The 20,720-nt window shown below is 42.1% G+C and overlaps 1 protein-coding gene and 1 long non-coding RNA gene across 3 annotated transcripts in view; one reads left to right on the forward strand and one right to left on the reverse strand.

Annotated features, from left to right (window-relative positions):
• The window catches only part of LOC148046318 (uncharacterized), a 76,027-nt gene that overhangs the window by 35,228 nt on the left and 20,079 nt on the right, over positions 1 to 20,720 (forward strand). The window lies entirely within an intron of this gene.
• Positions 9,408 to 20,720, reverse strand: part of ODAD1 (outer dynein arm docking complex subunit 1) — a 28,477-nt gene continuing 17,164 nt past the window's right edge. For both annotated transcript variants that reach the window (XM_087713896.1, XM_087713897.1), the window contains 7 exons: positions 19,820 to 19,945; positions 19,528 to 19,610; positions 17,810 to 17,978; positions 14,208 to 14,371; positions 13,477 to 13,580; positions 11,843 to 11,921; positions 9,408 to 10,859 (listed from right to left, as the gene is read on the reverse strand). In XM_087713896.1, the coding sequence (XP_087570022.1) occupies positions 10,815 to 10,859; positions 11,843 to 11,921; positions 13,477 to 13,580; positions 14,208 to 14,371; positions 17,810 to 17,978; positions 19,528 to 19,610; positions 19,820 to 19,945 (770 nt within the window). In that variant the 3' untranslated portion in view covers positions 9,408 to 10,814. The remainder of the gene's footprint in view (positions 10,860 to 11,842; positions 11,922 to 13,476; positions 13,581 to 14,207; positions 14,372 to 17,809; positions 17,979 to 19,527; positions 19,611 to 19,819; positions 19,946 to 20,720) is intronic.

The following is a 20,720-nucleotide window of genomic DNA, read 5'->3' on the forward strand; positions in this document are numbered from 1 at the left end:
GGACTCTGTTTGTGGCCGTTGCTGCTGGCGACAAGGAGCAATAACCGTGACGACAGTGGACCCCACCCCAAGTGCAGCTCGGCTGCAGCAGAGCGGTTTCCACGTGTCTCTCTCTAGGCGCTCCAAGGTTTCCCGCCAGTTCTCCGGCTGAACTTGAAAGAAGACCCCCGTCAGTCGCCCCGAGGAGCTCTTTGTCTCTCGGAGATGGAAAGCCACAGTCTACCAATGTGGATGGCTCGGAAAGAGCCCGCTGCTCACTTGGCTTCATAGTTTTCGATGGGCGGATGGGTGTGTTTATGTAAAACCCATCGCCGCATCTTGTAGCAATGCGTTCCGTCGGCGGGCTGGGAGTACAGTTAAACCACAACTAGTTTGTTTAATATCGGTTCGAAGTTACAAATGCAGTGAAAAAGCGATTTATGACCGTTTTTCACACTTGCGACCATTGCAGCATTTCAGATCAAAATTTGGACACATGTTTATAACTGTTACAGTCGCCAGGGGTCATGCGATCCCCTTTTGTGACCTGACAAGCAAAGTCCATGGGGAAGCCAGATTCACTTAACAACCATGTTACAAATTTAACTGATTCACTTAAGAAATGTGGCAAGAAAAGTCGTAAAATGGGACAAAACTCACTTAACAAATGTCTCGCTTAACAACAAAAATATTGGGCTCAATTGTGGTCGTAAGCTGCGGACCACCTGTAACCTAAGAACAATAATAAGCTTTCTGGACTCTCAGAAGATGGCCCTCAGTGGCAGTAAGGCTGCCCTCAAGGGCAGAAAGTGAGTTTGGTCCAGTCCTTAAGGCGCAGGCTTGAAACCAGGAGACTGAGTTCCAGTCCTACCTTACCCATGAAAACCACTTTGGACCAGTCACTCACTCTCAGTCCAACTTGCCTCACAGGGTTGTTGTGACGAAAATAGGAGGAGGAAAGAGTAGTAGCTATGTTTGCCACCTTGAGTTATTTATAAAAAAAATAAGGTAGGGTACAGGCAGGAGTGGGCTGCTGGGTGTTTGCAAGGGTTCTGGGGAACCTCCAGCTAAGATTCTGTGCAGTTTGGAGACACCCCCCCCCCAAAAAAAAAACCCCATTCCTGGCTGGCCCCGCCTGCCCTGCCCCTCCCAGGAGTCCCCATGCGGCCCATTTTGGATGCAGGTAAATGCAGGGTGTGCGTGGAGACTCGGGGAGGGTGGAAAATGGGCCTACAGGAAGTTTGGGAAGGCCAGAAACCTGCCCATTTCCAGCCTCTGGAGCCTGGGGACACCATTTTAGACCTCCTAGAGGTTTGAGGAAAACTTCCGGAGCCGGGGGAGGGCAAAAACGCTCCCCCTCCCAAACCGTGGTACACCTTGCTAAAATGTTTGAAGACCACCCCTGGATACAGGTAAATGTATTTATTTGTTTATTAAACTTGTATTCTGTCTTATCTTGCAGAGACAACTTGAGGCAGTTTACAGTCTTCCGGTCATAAAATAGCCAAGGTCCCCAGGAATTCCATAAACCATCTTTTTCTTTAAGCTAGCCAAGCCGTTAGCACATATCTCGTAATAAATTCCAAGGTTTAATTGTGGGGTTGTAAATGCAGGGATTTCCCCCATCCCCAGGTGCCACATTGCTCCTGCAGAAAAACAGTAGCAATATTTCATAAAAATCATACTGTTGAAAGACATTTTGGAGATCTTCTAGTCCCATGATGGCGGACCTGTGGCACGTGAAGCCATTTCTGAAGGCATGCAAGGTGTTGTCCTGTCAGCTCCAGCACATGCTGGTCCACTGATTTTCGCCCTTGATTTTCACCCATTTTTCGTCCTCCTGAGGCTTCAGGAAAACCTCCTGAAGCCTCCAGAGGGCAAAAAAACACCTAATGCGCAAACTGGAAGTTCGTTCCTGAACTTCCGGTTTGCATGTTGGGCCATTTTTCGCCTTCCCCAGGCTCCTAGAAAGCCTCTGGAGCCTGGGGAGGGTGAAAAACGGACCTGTCGGCCCCACTGGAAGTTGGAAAATGATCCGTTTCCGGCCTCTGGAGGGTCTCCGGGGTGGGGAGGCCGTTTTCACCTTTCCCCAGGCTCCAAGAAAGCCATGTGTGGGGCAGCAAGGGGTTAGGGTTGCGCAGGGGTCATGGCGCAGGGAGGGGCATTAAATTATGGGAGTGGGCACACAAGTGCGTGCAATAGCATGCATGTGCATGCTTTAGGCGCCCAAGCCAAAAAAGATTTGCCATCACTGTTCTAGTCCAACTCCCTGCTCAGGGCAAGAATTCAGAACATCTCAGACAAATGTTTAATCTTTAATTGAAAGCTTCCCATGTTGGACCTGCCCTGAGACCAAGAAGCGGGCAGTTCTACTTCTTAGTAGCTCTCTTAGTAAGGAATTTCCTCCTTATTTTAATGTCTCCATCTTGCACCATAAACACATAAAGTGTGTAACTTAGTAATAAGGACAGAGCTATCAATTATATTATCCAGGACATTCATCATCGCTTGTAACAAAAATGAATCCTTGGGTCATCATAATCTGTTTGGCTTCTGGATTTATCTTAATGCAAACAAATTGTTCATCGATCCCGCTAAGGCACAAGCGCATTAGTGCACTGGTTCTTAATCTTGGCAACTTTATGATGTGTGGACTTCAAGTCCTAGAATTCCCCATGTTTGGCTGGGGAATTTTGGGAACGGAAGTCCACACATCTTTATAGTTGTCATGGTTGAAAAACATTGCACTAGAAATTAAAAAGAAAAACTGACTTCCTTCTTCATACCAGCAATGACGCAAACAAGGCCTGGGTCATGCTTTTTGATTGGTTAATATTGGTCTAGATTGAGATGTTTCTAAGATGTTCTCCACAGACAGGTCTTGAGGCAGTTCTTTCTTCCTTTTGTTGTTAGTTGCAAAGTCATGTCCGACCCATCATGACATGGACAATGTTCCTCAAGGCCTTCCTGTCCTCTATCATCCTCTGGAGTCCATTTAAGCTCAGGCTTACTGCTTCAGTGACTCCATCCAACCACCTCATTCTCTGTCGTCCCCTTCTTCTTTTGCCCTCAATCTTTCCCAGCATTAGGCTCTTGAGTCCTTCCTTCTCGTTAAGTGGCCAAAGTATTTGCGTTTCATCTTCAGGATCTGGCTTTCTAAAGACCAGTCAGGGTTGATCTCCTCTAGGACTCCACGGGACTCACAGGAGTCTTCTCCAGCACCTTCTTCCTTATTTTGGCATAATCCGAAGCTTTTTTTACAGAATTCAACCGTGGTACCAAAGAAAGAGTAAGAAAAATCAGCCTTTATGGCACCTCGAGACTAGCCAGCTAATGCTTAAAGATACTATCAGTCTCTTGAGAAAAAGGTTTAAGTCCAAACCAAACAAATTACATTACAGTTTCATGTGTTTATAGTCAGGGATATCCGCCTTTTTTGTTTGTTTTGTTTTACATTTGGAAAATCAAGGCAATCATCTTGACCTATTTACACATACATATGCCACATTCTCCTGCTCATGGTTATTATTGCACTGTTGAAGTATCTCATCCAGAAATTTTGTCCCTCTGAACAAGATATTTAAAAATAATAATTTTATTAAATATTAATTATACAGATAAAACTAATGCAAATGATTAAAAATAAGAGTAAAAAGAGTGCTAAGAAAAAAGGAAATGAAAAAGAAAAAATACCATATTTTTCAGAATATAAGACGCACCGGAGTATAAGACGCACCAAGGTTTTGAAGAGGCAATTAAAAAAAAGTTTTGGGACTCTGCAAACCTCCCAGAAATGGCCCATTTTTCGTGAAAACCCGTCTGTTTGTTACATTGTAACAGCTAAGGCGAAATGCTCAACGATGTGAGTGACGTTGATTTGGCCACACCTATCCAGTCTTATGACCACCAAGCCACGCCTACCCAGCTGGTATTAGGGCAGAGAATGGGTTGTTAAATTATTTGAATCCCACCACTGCCCTTGCCTGCTGATATCTGTTTGGCCTTGCAGAGGAGATGACTCTTGATGGGTGATGTGTTGTTGGTTTAGGGTTGTTTTTCAAAAGTGCCAAATATCATGTCTCTATTGGAGAATTCTGGGAGTTGAAGTCCGCACATCTTAAAACTACCAATTTTGAAATACGTTGCTTTAGTGTGCTGTGTGATGCCAGGGTCTCTTCATAGCTTGCCTGTGGAGCTTATGGCACAAGGGATATCCATGGACCTTGACTTACAACTATTCATTTTGTGACCAAAGTAGCAACAATTATAAAAAATGTAAGTAACAGGTCCTTGTACTTATAAAGCATCCCAATAGTCACATGATCACAATTTGGGTACTTGGCAACCAGAATGGGCTTACGACAGTTGCAGTGTCCCAGGATCACGTCATCTATATGTACAACCTTCCCAAGCTGACTTCCAGCAAGCAGAATTAATGGGGGAAGCTATATTTGCTTAATGACTGTAATTCACTTAACAACTGTAGTGATTCGCTTAAGGTCATAAGTAAATACATGACTCAGTTAACAACTGCCTTGCTTAGCAACAGGAATTCTGTCCCAATTGCAGGCATTACTCAACTACCTATGGTTGAATGAAACATGGTTGCAGGAATTGGGTATGTCAAGTCTCATGAAAAGAAGGAATAGGTGACATGATAGCAGTGTTTCAATATTTGAGGAGCAGCCACAAAGAACAGTGGCCAACCTATTTTCAAAGCACCTGAAGGCAGAACAAGAAGCAATGGATGGAAACTAATGAAGCAGAGAAGCAGCCTAGAACTAAGGAGAAATTTCATAACAGAGAGCAATGAAGCAGTTGATGGCTTGCCTTCAGAAGCTGGGGTTGCTTCAACACTAAGTTTTAGAAGAGACTGGACAGGCATCTGTCTGGAATGGTAGGGTGGTCTGCTTGAGCAGGGTTTTGGACTAGAAGACCTCCAAGGTATCTTCCAACTCTGTTAGTCTGTTATTCTGAATCTGAACTACCCTGGTTCTGTACTTCATTCTGTAACACCTTTTAAAAGACCTTTTCTTGTTTGCCTGCTACATCACATTTTGTATTTCTTTTAAAAGAAACCATAAAGGAGGTGAGACAATGGGTATGAATAACACCTCTGTTCTTTAAAGAGGAGGATATTCCAGGGAAGATGTTTTGACTATAATTGACCCAGCCTGTAACTGGGCATGCAGGAGAAATCTCACCATGGTTTCTTCTCTAAGCTTAGTCTTTCTCTGTTTCTCAACAAGGAAAACAGCACAGAGACAAAAAGAGCAAGTCATTTGTTATAAAGACCAAAGCTGTGGAAAGTGCTTTAAATATCAGCCAAAATGATCAAAGGGAGAAGGATGGAGAAAGGGAGAAAAGGGTAAAAAGCGTTGGAGCTTTTGATTTAAGGAGAAAGAAGGCATTGTTGAAGTTAATGAAGCTATAAATACACAGAACTTTTATTTACCGATACTAAAAAAAATCCAAGAAGTTTGCTTATCCAGTGGCATTAACAGGCAGTGACTTGGAATGAACAAAAGAAAAGAGGACTTACATAAGTAGTCCTTGACTTAACAACAATTCATTTAGTGACAATTCAAAGTTGAGAAAAGTGACTTTCAATGGGTTCTCACACTATGACTGTTGGAGTAACCTCATGGTCACATGATCAAATTCGGGCACTTGGCAACTGCCATGTATTTATGAGGATTGCAAAATCTTGAGGTCATGTCCTTGCCTTTCGTGACCTGCTCAGAGGGCTTCTGACAAGGAATGTCAATGGGAGCAATTGGATTTGCTTAATCACCACGTGAGCTATAGTGATTCACTTAAAACATGGCAAAAAAGATCGTAGAATTAGATATGGCTCGCTTAACAACTGCCTTGTCCCCATTGGGTCATAAGTTGAGATTGCACTGAAATAACTTGGGGAACTTCCTGCAATGGGAGCATCTGATTTTAAAAGAAGTAATTCAGGGAGGGGAGGTCTGTTTCTAGCTGCTGTTTGCAGTACTAACACAAATGTCCCCAAAGGAAGTGAGAAAGGCCTGCCAAACTGCACAATTGAAACCAGATCTCCTTCTTAGGGTCATTGTACATACAACACCACAAAAGGGATCAGATTATAATTGTGCAGTTGTGGATGCTATCTAGACTTTTCTAGTCCTCCCTGTTAACACCCCAGTAGCATACAGAGCTTCCAAATTTAGAAGCAGTTGGTTTATTTATATTTTTATTTCTCCTCTTAGGTTTTCCCAACCTTGTCAATTTTAAAACGCATGGACTTCAACTCTCAGAATTCCACAGCCAGCCATGCTAGTTGAGGAATTCTGGGAGATGAAGTCCATACTTTTAAAATTGCCAAGCTTTGGAAATCCTTTAACAACTGTATTCAGAATAACAGACCTGGAAAGGACCTTAGAGGTTGGTCGTCTTGTCCAACCTGCTGTCTGTCTTAGTAGAAGTTCAAAGATGCATATGACCCCTTGGATCAGTAGAATATTATACCCACCTGACATATCTTCACATTGATGGTCTCTACTCGGCCTCGGTTGTGCCTGTTTCAAATCTATGCCCAAATGAAGGACAGGCTAACCAATTATAATATGAAGCTGCTCTCGGATGGAAGAGAAATTGGGAGAAAATATGATTTTAACATCAATACAGCTAAAAATATCAAAAGTGTCTTGTTCCTGGTATGGGAACATGAAGATGGCAATATCAAGAGGACATGTCTGAAACAAGGTATTCTGGGAGTTGAAGTCTCTTGGTCTACTATTTTGATCCAATCTGGCAAAAGTAGTTCTTGCTTCAGATTAATGCTGGCTACTCTTAACAACTAGGAATTTTACTCAACAGTAGTTTTCCTGGCTTTCTAAACCGCTGTCTGTTTTCTTTGTTCCAATCGACCACAATCTTCTCCTCCCAATTTTGCATCTTGTCATTCTTACTCCACAGCTTTACTTCTTCCAAAAAGTAAGAATACGGCTGACACCTTGTGGCTAATAAACAGTCCTACAAGGCGGCTTGACCTCTTTCCACAATTGGTCAAAATTGCGCTTAATAAAAATGGGTTGTTTCCAAGAGATTCTTGGCGCGTGGAGAAATTGCTTTGTATTTAGCTAGCAGTAAAACTGAAATGGGTTGGATTAAGCTGGTTGTATGAACTCAGACATTATGTGAATACTTGGTCTGGTGGGTGAACTTTCCCAACAGATATGGTGTTTCTAAATTATGGTGTATTTGTCACGTTGTACAAATGCACACTATGAATCAGATTGTGGTTTAGACATTTCTTCTTAACCATGCAGCAATCTGCAATTATAACATTTGTTTATTATTCCTTTATGCAGCCCGATAGTAGGAATTTTGTGGGCAGCATATAAACACTGTAAAAAAAGCACTACTATAAAAAAAAACAACCAAAACAATAACATCTGTATGGAGAAGAGCACTACATATAAAATAAAAACCAGGATCAGCTGCAGTTACTTTATGTTGTAATTACAGCATAAAATCACAGTGCAGGAGCAATAAAACAGTTAAGTTGGAAAAGCCAGAATGGTTCTTAAAATGGTAGCAAAATAGAAGGATCTTTGCCTGACATTTAGAAACATAATATGGATGCCAGGCAAAATTATTTTTAGTTGGTGCTGCATAAATGGGACACCATCACTGCCAAGGCTCTATCTCAGTGGTCACCTACTTTGTCTTACAAGGAACAGACACCTGAAGAAGACCTTAACGTTCATAAAATAAGCAACACCACTTCTGAAGGTGTGACTTTCTTAGAATAGGATGAAAACCAAATGACAAATAAACCCACTGTCAATAAGAACCTGTGTCTTTTGTGGTTTAAAGTGCTGATTAGCTCTCACCCAGTGCATTACTCCAGCCAGCTTTAGATCAGGACGCTGACTTTTTCATGTGTATATTAATTGAATTGGATATAGTTGCCTACTTATTTCATGAAGAGGCCAGTTTGTCTTCTTAACTTTAATCTAGTGTGGCTTCCAAAAAGAGCAGTTAGTCCTCCAGGAAAAACAACAACAACAGATACACAAGTAATTGCAGCGGGGGGGGGGGGGGGAAGCTGTGTGTCAAAAAATTCAAGAGGGCACAATCATGCCATCAGATAAGGAATGGAATCACAATGCATGTAAAAGGGATCTTGATTGCATGGATTTAACCACTATCATAACTTTTTTTTAACACAACACACACCCCTTTCCAGATATCCAAATAGTTACAAAAAAACCTCTTCTCCAAGAAATATTTCCTTTCGAACACTATTGCCGACATCTATAGATTTGGTTTAAGATATCCAAGAGATGCAAAGGAGTCCTCTCCAAGTTGCGGAGATATGAACTAGTCAGAAACAGAAAGATTGCAAATCACATGCAACCTTGCTTTGTTTGTTTTCTAAGAATGTTGAGTCTTTTTTTCAAGCAGTGTGGAATGCCAAACTCACCAGATGAACATGGCACCTTTTCCAAACTGGGAAGGCCTCCGTAAGAGAAGCAAAGTTGACCCTTTTCAGGAGAGTCAGCTGAGCAAATGAGATAGTGAAGAGATGTGTTGGGTTTTGGAGCGAAAGTCAAGTCACAGGTTTGGTTAGCTAGAGATTTTGAGAAAGAATCAGACACGATTCTTTCCAAGAATCAGACACGATTGAATGGAGGACAAAATTGTTTGAATTAGCAGCCTCAGTCAACTCTCTCAGTGCTTTAGTTATAGCAATGAAAATTATTGTTGGTAGTACTACTATGGTTTTTGTATGTCCCTTAGTACAATAGTACAATGCTACAAGTATATATTTATTCTTGGGAAATATAAAATGAGTTTTATGGCACTCTTGATGGGATCCTGTTTTCTTAACAATTGGACTTTAGATGCTACAGGTTGATAACATTGTTAAATGCATAGGGTGTGTGTGTGTAAACATTGTCAATTGTATAATTTATTGCATATTATTTAGTCCTTTATTTGCTTGTTCCATTTATATATCCTGGGTTTATAATTGTTAATGCTAAACCATGCCAATTATTTTTATGTGAACGTGCTCATGTGTTCATATAACATGCGAGATTAGGCTAAATGATGCTAGGTACTTTGTGGCTTAGTGTAATATGGCAAATTAATAATTGCTTTAGTGCATGTGAGAAGCTAGATCATTAGATGGTTTGCTTGTTGGGCCACAGTGAACACCACAATTGCGTTTTGTTAATCAGGGTTCATCATATGAACCCAAACTCAGTGCAGTGGCAGAAGTACTCTTCAAATTAAAAATTTTCCATAGGGGATTTCAACTTTGGTTCTTCATTGCAAATTAGCTGCAAGGGTCAATATCAATGATCAGTGACTGCTAATTTGGATGAGCAGAGAAATGACCTGCCCACAGACAAACAAATGCTCCAACAAAACTATCAAAAACCAACCAGTGTTGTCAATTAAACCTTTTAATCATCCACTTTCGATTTACACTGATCATCAAAAAAACCACGATAGTCTTTTCACTTGCCACAGGACTGTGCATGTGTCAGCCCATCTGGGACCAGTCTCCTCCACTCTTCCCACACACAGATATACACGCATGACCCCTCCATTCCAGACCCACAGGAATGGCAGAATTGAAAGCACCTATCTTCCTTCAGTGAAACTATCAGATTTTTCTTTTCATGATGATCAACTTTGAGAGAGGAACAGCTTACCTAAGATTCTTTTTCTGGGACACTGCCAAGAGGCTGGAAATAGGGGCCCTCTAGGGGGAAATCATTTGGGGGTTGGGGAACAGCTTAAGTGGTATTATCTTTGTTGAAATAATGGGGGATATTTAAAAAAATACTTCTTCTAAAAGGGGGGCTTAAAGAGAATGAAAAGATAACTACAGGGAAGTAACTTCTCCTCTGACACATACCTCGATTACTGCAGTTTTTGTGTATTTTTCAATTTACTTGGTGGGGGGAGGAGGAACCTTTTGAATATGCCACTTATGGAGCTCTAACTGGCAGTTGTAAATGGGAACTTTGTGTGGGACTGATACAGCCTCAGATGATGATGTGGTAAAAAACCACACTCTGAGGAACATGCTAGTAGTTTTTTGTTTTTGTTTTTTTTGAAGAAACACCCGTTCAAGATGTGGCTAAGTGCTTTAAATAAATCCAATTCCTGCTCAGATACATCAAAAGACACAATATACCCCTTGTGGGCCTCAAACAGTCTGACAGCTAAGGAGACTAACAGGAGAAAGAACTGTTGTAGATACAAAATGCTGCTGGGGGAATAGAGCAAATTTGGTCACCTGTTTCACCAAAGGATCTTATTTTAGAAGCTGGAAGTTCTTGCTTCCATCACTGGAACAGTGGCAAAGTAAAATACCACTGCTTTAGGCAAAATTTTTGCGATGCGTTCTCTCTTTGCATGAGAATGTGGAGTCAAATTAAAGGCATACTGTATAAACAAACAGCACGGGAAGCAAACAGCTTGGATGGTATGACAGCTATGAATTATGTACCACTGACACAATACATCTGTCCTGATCACATGAGCAACCCAGAAAAGGAACAATTCAGCAGCAAGAGGAAGATTTTCCATGGACTACAGCAGAGGGAAGGATCCTGCAGGATGAAGGCTACACTCAGCCTTTCCAGACATGAGAAAGGATGCAGCAGAGGGCAAGGGCGTAAAGAAAAATGTTTCAGGAACCACACTTGGAATTCAACCTGCCTCAGTTTTCTTCTTTGGTTGGCAAAGTAGTCCAGGCTGCAGTTAGATTCCTATTCACGTCTGGAGGCCTGAGGTTATTTCTTGTGTGTGTTGGTCCCAGGGTACAGTCACTGAACTGCACATTACGTGCTTTTCTTTAGAGAAAGTGCTGCTGCCTTGCTTTGGATCTGGAAGAGAGAGAAATCCATTCTATTATTGTTCAAAAAATTAGTTGGGGAAAGGTGACTTCATTTTCTGGCTAGTGCCAAAGATTGCTTACTTAGAGCTACCACATCTGAGCAAAAAAAAAAAGTCTAGACAACTATTAGATAACAACAAAGAGAAAGCTAACTGCTGACTTCCAGATGTTTGCAGCCCAAAGTTGATAGTCCCAATATTTGGACTTAAACTTACACTTAGAATAACTTTATTGTCACTTTAAATGTACATTAATCCGGCATACGTTAAAATGAAATTTAGTTGCATACAGTTCTCAAAGGGTCACCACTTTCAATATACACCACATAAACATGACAAAAAAATTACGCATACACTCACACACTCACATATATTATATGACACACAGAAACAACACAGTCTAGTTTGGATGCATATTAGCATGTGCATGGCTAATATTATTGCTAAGGTTTACATCTCTGCTGAGTGGTGGGAGAGAAAGCTACCACTGGGAGCTCAAGGCTGCTTCAGCATGAGAGTTGACACTTTGCAATATTCCAGAGGACACCCTGAAGTGCAAAGACACACCAGCACCCATAGTCTCTTTTCTAAAACCGGGTTCCTTGGGGCCAGTAGAAGTATGGATTTGTTGTTGAAAGGATTATTTGATGGCTGAGGAGTTTGGACAGTTGAGGTTAATCAACAAATACAAAGAAAGGAACTGAGACAGAATGCATGACCTACTTTCAAGAACTTAGGCACCCAAGCTGCTTTTGTAGGAAAATGTTTCTACAACAGGAGTGAGAACCACTACAGAAAGCAAAATTTGGCCAACTGTAGGAAATCATCCCCTGACTTTAGTGAACAAGTTCCTTCTTACATACTCAGGCGTAGTGCATAAGTCTATTTTATATAAATAAAAATAGTTCTTTCTAATACACGTTTTAAAGCATCCAGGTGTTCTAATTTTCATCTTAATATCTCTTGAACTCACCTCCTTTATTACTTTTTCTCTGAGCTCCTCATGAGTTAAAGGTCTGTTGTCCTCTTCTTGTATTGGGTCATGGCCGAGTCTGCAAACCACAAAGAATGATCTTATTAATATTGTCCTAAATACTACAAATATGTCCTTTAAAAAATCTGTTCTTGAGCTATTCTAAACTCTGATTGCTCCTATGAGATTAGAAGAATAAGGGAACATTGATTTCATACTCCTCCCAAGAGTTTGGTCTTCTATTTGTTCCTTTTTTTTTAAAGTTTAACCCACTAAACAGATCCTGCTGTGTTCTATTTTATGTAGAATTCCATGTAGACTAGAAAATGATTCAGAAACTGGAGCTTTTCCACAATTGCTATTCCTATTGGCCTTGACCTCTAAATACCAGGATCCAAGCATCAATAATGCCCCTGCCACATTGTGCCCCCTCATCAGAGAGCAAATGTTGCAACATGGTAAATAGTCTTCCCTGTTTTATAATTCACCTGTGACTTTGACTCTTGTCAGAGAGAAGCATATCTTAGTTTGAGCATCAAGCTAAAGTAGTTTTATTTCAGCATATGTCTTTGTTTTACTGATATTTTTTTTACTGCTCCAGTTCCTGCTTTTTAAAAAATTGGTTTGCATTCTCTTGCTGAGCTGTGGATGTTTCTTGGCTTTAACATATATGCTGCTTTTTCTATGCATCTGAGTCACAAAATTGCTATATAAAATACATTGTTTAAAATCCCATCATTCCTAGAATTTAACACAATCTTCAACCCCACCAAGCCAAAGTATGTTGGGTACAGATCCCATATTTCATGAAGTCATAAAATACTTTTATTTTATGTCAGATTGTGTTAACTCTGCCAACAGTAGTTTTAAACCATGATTAATCACTTGGCATGCGGTAGAGATCTGGCCAACTATGTTAACAAACCATATTTAAATGAACCATGGCTCAGTGCAGGCTTCCCCAACCGGGTATCTTTCAAATGTAGAGCGCGCAAATCTTCATGAATTTAGTCATGTTTTCTTTGTTTTAAAATTACTTTCATATGTCACTGCTTATACAGTAAATTTATATGTCCTTTGCTAAATGCCATGCATAAGCCTAGGGCTATCAGTATAAAAATTAAAGTAATAATAACAGTGACGGTGCAGGCAAATCCAATCGACTCACCATGGATCCAGAGCTTGTACCCCACCAAATGCTACCCAAATATCCGTACCAGCAGTCCTGCCAATAATGTGGGATTCTGAGAGCCGTCTGCAATATCTGGAGAGTCAGGTTCCTCATCCCTGTGATTTACTGTACTCCAATTTCTTGCTCACAACAAGAAATTCAAAGCTACAACTTCTCTATCAGACCGCTGCCCTGTGTGTCTAGAGATTTCTGATGAGCAAAAGCCCAGTAAATCAGTTCCAGCGGTCGAGCTGCTCTAATGGAAAGAACACTGAAGCACCACTCACTTGACATTTATATAACCCAAGGACCTTAAGAATTCCAGAAGATTAGGTGACTCCACCACAAAAAATACGTCTCCCATGCCCCATTCTAATTTTAATGTTGATAGTGGGGACAGGCCAAATGGGGGCTTAGTGGGATATCCTTCTGGATTGTTTGTGTAATAACCAGCTCTCCTTACCCAGCTGTGGGTGGCCGAACAGTAATCGCAGTTGGGCGCAGGCCTGGTGTCTGCCCCAGGAGCAGCTGTGCTGTCTCCACAGTATCATAGGGTTCATCCTTATCCTAAAAAGAGACCAAATTTATTCCAATATGCCAACATTAAATGGGTTGCTACTATTATTAAAAGTTTCTAACTTTTATGTTTGTAGAAATATCACACACACACACACACACACGCACACACATAATATAAACTGTTTTTAAAAATGGGAATGAGCTAGGTAAAGCAAAACACTGCAAAAGTGAGAACTTTATTGGATCTATGGAGACCTATGACTACATGGGACAAAGCAGAGCTTAATCCTACAGCAGGGCTGTCCACCTGTGGCAACTTTAGGACTTATTGACTTCAATTCCCAGAATATGGCTGGCTGAGGAATTCTGGGAGTTGAAGTCCATGAGTTTTAAAGATGCCAAGTTTGAACACCACGGTCCTGCAGCTTCAGTAACATATTTTTCCTGCAAATGCTAAGTCGGTTTTTATGCAATAAAACATTTTCCACTTCTTGTTATAGCAATCTAAATTAGGTTGGGTAAGCTGGGAAAAATTAAGCTGAAAGTCACCTCTTCCTAAGCTGGGAGCCGGGGGGGGGGGGGCGCGAGAGGGGAGGACAGGAACCATGCAACACTTTGTCTGCACAGACAGAGATGTGAAATGACCCATCTCCTGCCTTGTTGCTGTCTGCATACCTCAGCTTTCTTGTAGGAATACATTGTCAGCAGCATATTGACCTTCCGTTCAATTATGCTCAGGTAAATGGCAACGTTCTCATCCTGAGCTGTTGTTGTCCCGCCCAGCACTTTTTCCAGCGAAGAATGGTCACACTCCAGTTTCCAGAACAGAGACTCAATACCTTTGAGAAGGGGGGGGGGGGAAACAAAAGTGAATTCTGATTCACGCTTGCAGTAATTGCCAAGTTCTTCAGAAAGAAGGTGCGGCTTCTGCCTGCCCTAAAGATAAGATAAATTAATCAACTGCTCTGCACTGCAGCTGTGGGGAACCTGCTTCCAATACTTATTTCCATGGATAGACTTTATCTGATCTTCTGTCTAGGAGTTGCATGATGGATGATGGGATCATTGGTTTTCCAAGATAAAGGAAGACTGAAAAGAAGAACAGCTAAAAAAGTGATACAACCTTTGTTGTCTGTTGTCTTGTCTCCTGTTAAACTTACAAGTTGCATACATGTGTAGTGTTGGGGGGAAAGGTGCTTCTCCTATGTTGTCTGAAAGAACTGCATCAGATCCACCAGATAAGGTATTCATATTTGAAGAAAAAACACACTCTCTTGTTCACACTATACCCTTCAAATACTCTGCCCACTAATGAAGGTGAGTGTGTAATCTGTAGCCTTTGGAAGTTGGACTAAATTCCCCTTTGCGTTGGCCATATTGTCCAGATCCAGGGGGAATTAGTATCTACTTTGCCCAACTTTCTGCTCAAAATAGGAAGTGCCTTTTTACCCACAGGTTGCCCCCATACCATCTGAGCCATTCTCAACAAGAAGCTTTTTCCAGCTGATCAATGAACAATCAGCCAACAAACCAATCCTCCAAGCCTCTTCATATCCTCTTTTCCCTTTCATAGTTCTAACTGTAACTACTAAAGCTAGGTAAAGTATATATATCTAGTGCTTAAAAAATAGAAGGTGACCACCTTTGAGGGACCAGTATTTACCGGAAGAGGAGATGCATAAGATAAACGAAATTCCGACCTCATTATATTAAGATGTTTCACACTAAATAACGTTGACCTACCGCTTATTTGGATCATGCACAACTCCACACACTCACTGATTTTACTGTGGGGGTGCAGCGTCTGATACAAAATATGGCAAAGGGAGCTAATCTAGTGCTTATTACTGTCAATGCAGTCTGGGACTTCCTGGCCACCGGAACCGAGGGGGCCTGCTGGAGCCTGGAAGATCTGGCTGAGACCGTCTGGCTAACGTGGAGACAGCTATCGGATACTGTTTTGGGGGGACCTGACCCCCTTGACAGTCCGACACCTCCATCCGCTGTCTGTGCTGCTGTAGGGTCAGGCTAGGGACAGGGTAGGGTTATATTAGAATTATTGGGTGGGGTTAGTTTATCTTAATATTAGGATTAAGGTTAGGGTTAGGGTGAGGCTGGGGGTAGGGTTGCTAGCCTAGCGGCCTACCGGTTGGCTGCCACCACTGGGAATGTCATGGTACAGCTGGGTTTGGGGTTTTTTTTCCCTCCCCCCTTTTACCGTGGGGTTTCCCTGGCTCCCGTGTGTCCTTTTGTTTCTGAGGGAAGGGGTGTTGCTGGTCTGTCGTCGCCTATGGCTGGCCCCGCAACTTTCGCTGCTATATCCACCACCTATGGCCTACTTGCCTCCCAGACATTTCCTGGCCTTGCCCTCCGGACCATCGTTGGGGAGCAAATTGGAGCCCATGACTTTATTGCCATCCTGGGCCTCTTGTTCATACCCCCACTGACTTTCTGCAATCTTATTACAGTAACGAGAGAGAGGACTGGGAAGTGTGGCTCTCTTTTATTGCTATCACCATATGTCTCTTTCATCATTCCCTGGATCTCGGGCTCTCGTGTGGGAGTTCTTGGACATTACTCCCTCCTCGGATCAATTTGCTATATTGCGCAATTTTTATAATTTTTATAAATTTGCAATTTTTTTTTAATTTTTAATTGTATGGAGAGTGTGTGGTATGATTGTGGTTGACTGAATGTTCCCACTTTTATTATAATATTGTTGTTTCCCTTGTTTTAACTTGTTTGTGGGGATTGACTGATTGTATGTGTGTGTATGTGTGGTGGGCCAGGAGAATAGCTGGGTACCTCCTGCACTGAGTGCTTTGGCAGAAGTGTCAGGGGGGGCCAGGCCTAATCCGGCCCTTGGATCTGTGTGTCGAAGGACCTGCTGGTGAATCCGGCAGCCAGGGGAGAGGGTGGAGGGACCATAGATGTGGGAGTGGGCCGGAAAATTAGGGTCATATCAGGGAGGGGCAGATATGGCGGGAACTTCAGGGCAAGCCATTACCGGAGAAGGAGGATTCCCTACGTCAGAGGGATCCCTCCTTCCGGCTCAGTTCCACTCCAAGGCCAGATGGCGTGAGTAGTTAGGACCCTGATCTCAGGTCGTTGTTGCTAAATGCCAGGTCTGTGGTTCACAAGGCTCCCCTCATCCAGGACCTAATTTCAGACGAGGGGGCAGACCTGGCATGTATTACTGAAACCTGGCTGGGCCCGGAGGGAGGAGTCGCCCTCATTGAAATGTGCCCAGAGGGTTTTCAGGTGCTTCATCAACCGCGACCCCAGAAAGGGGTGGGGGAGTTGCCATTGTTATCCGAAAGTCTTTAGTTCCTCGTAGGATCCCTGCTCCGGAGCTTGTCGGGTGTGAGTCCTTGCTGGTGAAGATGGACCTTGCGGGTCAAGTGGGCTTGTTGTTAACGTACCTGCCTCCCAACAGCGTGACAACAGCCCTCCCCTTGCTCCTCGAGTCAGTAGCTGAGCTGGCAGTTGAGTTGATACTGGGGGACTTCAATCTGCCTTCGCTCGGCGAGCACTACCCGGGGGAGGGCCTTCTCTGTGGCGGCTCCGGCCCTTTGGAACGAGCTCCCCGCAGAGATTCGGACCCTCACCTCTCTCCAGGCCTTCCGAAAAGCCATTAAAACCTGGCTGTGTCAGCAGGCCTGGGGTCGATGAGTTCCCTTCCCCTCTCGAATCGTGTGGCTGTTGGTTGTTTTAAATTCCCTTGTATTTTTTGTTGTAGTTCTTTGTGCTTCCCTTCCCCTCCCTTGGGTTTGTGCACCACCCTGAGTCCCGCAGGGAATAGGGTGGCATATAAATAAAATGAACCTTGAACCTTGAACGCGTGAACTTTGATGTCCATTAAGCTTCCCCTGATATTTGCTGTCCATCATCATAGGTGACTATAACTAAGTTTTTGGTCTTGAAGTCTGTGGGCTTCACATAAATCAATTTTTAAAACTCAAGGAAAACAATGGTGATGGGGGCACTGGGGGGCAGTCTGTGGTGCCAGCTATGGCACCAGTTTTGTTTCTGGTAATTTAACTGATGACCTGGAATTCTACAATTGGCTGAGATCAACCTGGCAACAATCACAAGAGGTGCCACATTCCAAAAAGGGTATTGCACTCCTGGAGTAAATTTTTTAAGAAAACAAAACTATAGCTGTCATGAAATAGTATCCAGCTGCAAAGCTTCAGAAAATAACTTTCTCATTATTATTCAGATTTACTTAATACAACCATTAGTAAGCAACTCCTTTTTCTCCCTTCATTGCTCACCACTTTTAAGCTGCTCCCACATCTTGAGGAACTTTTTCACGTTCTGCTCAGCCTGATTGGCCTCTCTCACCGTAACCTCCTGCTGGCCTTCAGTGTCATGGAGCTGCAACAGCTGCTGGGCCTCCCTTTGACTGTTCCGCTTTTGAATCTCCTGGATCTCATGACAAAGCTGGAAAAGTGGAGATAAAAGATGGAAGGAAGTTATTTTTACCAACTGCAGAGGCGTAGCTGTTAGGGAAGGAAGGGGCCTGGGAGATCATTTGTTCCAGCCCGCTGTCTTGTTCGGGAATCCATTTCTACAGCATCCCCATTAGAAGGGCATGTGGCCCCTGTTTAAATACCATTCTCCCGTTAGACTGCTCCACTGCTGAATATCTCTTACTATTAAGAAATGTTATCCAGCTAAAATCTCTTTCTTATTTACAGTTGTTTCTTTCTCTGTTTCTAAAACAATTCAGAACAATTCTTCCTTCTACATGACAGCTATACTATATCTGATATTTGAAAACAACTATCAGGTATCCAAGTTTTCTTTTTTCCGGGCTTAAATCATCCATTGTTCCCAACTGTTCCTCTTGTTCTTCCCAAGGCTCTCACCATCTCGCATTCACATGTTCCAGTCTGACACTGATTCTGCTTCCCAAAGTATTCCAGGCCTGCTGCAAAATAGTGGAATGACAAGTTCTCTCTTGTACTTTTGTTAAAGCTGCTTAGGATGGTCTTTGCTTTTTTTTTTTTTTTTTTTTTGCAATTACATCACACTACTGGTTCATGTTTGGCTTGTGATCTGTCAAGACGCTCAGACTGGTTTCACACATAAAACTTCCTAATTATTTGTTTGTTTATTTAGAAACCCCCCCCCCCCATATTCATGTCCCTTTGATTTGTCCTATCTAAATGCAAGATATTGCTTGGGCTGAAAAACAGCAAGATGAATTTCAACTTGTTAAAAGCCTTATCAATTCTGATATTACCCTCATCTTTGTTACACAGCCATGATGGCACAGTAGTAAGAATGGAGTATAGTAGGCCAATTCTGACCAATGGAGGAGTTTAATCCTGACTCTCTTAAGGCTGACTCGCCTTCCATCCTTCTGAGATTGATAAAATGAGGACCCAGATTGTTGGGGGCAATTTGCTGATTCTGTAAACTGCTTAGAAAGGGCTATAAAGCACTGTGAAGCGGTATACAAGTCTACATCTACAAATCTTTCAATCATATTTTCCAACTCCTCATCCAAGTGATTTATAAATATGTTGAATGTGCAGAGCCTAGAATGAAGGCCTGGGATACTTCAAATATATCTAACATGGAATAACAGGATACATTCATATGCATTTATAAATTTCTGTTCATTCAAAGATGGGTGGATAGCAGAGGTGGGTTGCTCATGGTTCGGCTGAACTGGTAGTGATAATCTGGCCGAACTGGTTCCCCAGTCTCCATTGGCACTGCTGGCATCTTGTTTATTAGCTTTTAATGGTGTTCGCGCATGTGTGCAACCATTTAAAGTGAACTGAGCATGCGCAAGCAACGTGCGGCCCACGCATGCGTGAGCGAAGAGGTACCGGTTTGTGTAGGGACCCATCCGTGGTGGATAGCATTTCAATTCAGTGGTTGGTAAAGTCAAAGAGGCTGTCACCTAGAAAAAATACTGCCCTTCTTAAAAAGAAAAAAAAAGAGAATGGAGAAAGGAAAGATAATCTTTTCCACTCACCTCATGAATTTCTTCCCATAGTTGGTCCTTCTGACTGTTTTGCTCATTGACATAGTTGAATTGAGCAAAATTTCTTTCCCTATCTATAGAGAGAAGGATAAACATTATAGCAGCCAATGCATTAATAATCAACCACTTATCCAAGGGGCACCGGAGGGGGAATAGCTCACAAATGTCCCAGTCAGTAGGCTCTTCTCGGCTGACCAACCTCGGTAGGCCGAGGCAGTGAACACTATCTAACTGATCCTTTTTTAAAAAGGAACTACCAGTAACTGCCATTCACATACATCACCTTTAGCAAATGTATCCAGAGCCATATTCAGATCTTTTGAGCCAGTGAGCTCCAGGAGTTTATCAAAAGCATTGGTGTAAGATTCAAGCAACTCTTCTTCACTGTCTTTCCGTCTGCGTTCTTCTTCTATTGAGAGTTAAAAAACAAAAGTGAAAGAAAGGATCCCAGTTCTCCCTCTTAACGTTACATGTGCTAAATCTCCTTTCTGTAACTCCCAACTCTGCAATGCTCAGAAACAGTTGAAACCTGTCTCTTTATAAGAGCCTAAAGACTGAACACACATTAAAAATAAAAAGAGAACCATTACAATTTAACCACTTTTCACTAGATCCAAAACATTGATGTTACCATTAGATTGTTCTATCAATAAATTTTTAATAACATTTTTCCAAACTGAATGCCAAACCTGGCAAGAGTGCTGTACTAGACATCTGGATAGGAGTGAGTGTGATCATGACAAAAGCTGAATTTGCTTTCATTCATATTTAATATGGTCACTCCCAAGTCACATCTGTAATAATTTTCCCCTTCTGTTTTATTAAAAACTGCAATTAGATAACATCTGTCAGTCTCTCAGAGGGTCCCAGATGTGCACCATTGCATTAAAGTAACCAAGTTATCAGGATGTTGGAAAAGACACCACTGGAGCCAAGTTAACTCCATCTAGAATCATTGCAGTTTATGAATCAGCAACTGTACGAAGCTTGATCCAAAGGCCTTCCCAATTCATCAAACAACAGAATTTCATTTTAAACAACTCTTACAGTGATTCTAAGTACCACCTTTGAAGAGGCCTTTGTTCATTTCTTAAACAAATTTCATTAAGGTCTATACAAGTGAATGAAGCCGGCATCTTCTTTTCACTGCCCTTTTTTTATCCATATGTGCATTGTCTAAAATT

The sequence above is a fragment of the Thamnophis sirtalis genome, unplaced genomic scaffold (genome assembly GCF_051295495.1).
Source record: "Thamnophis sirtalis isolate CommonGarterSnake01/CBP01778 unplaced genomic scaffold, rThaSir2_p1.2 scaffold_4, whole genome shotgun sequence".
Lineage (NCBI taxonomy): Eukaryota > Metazoa > Chordata > Lepidosauria > Squamata > Natricidae > Thamnophis > Thamnophis sirtalis.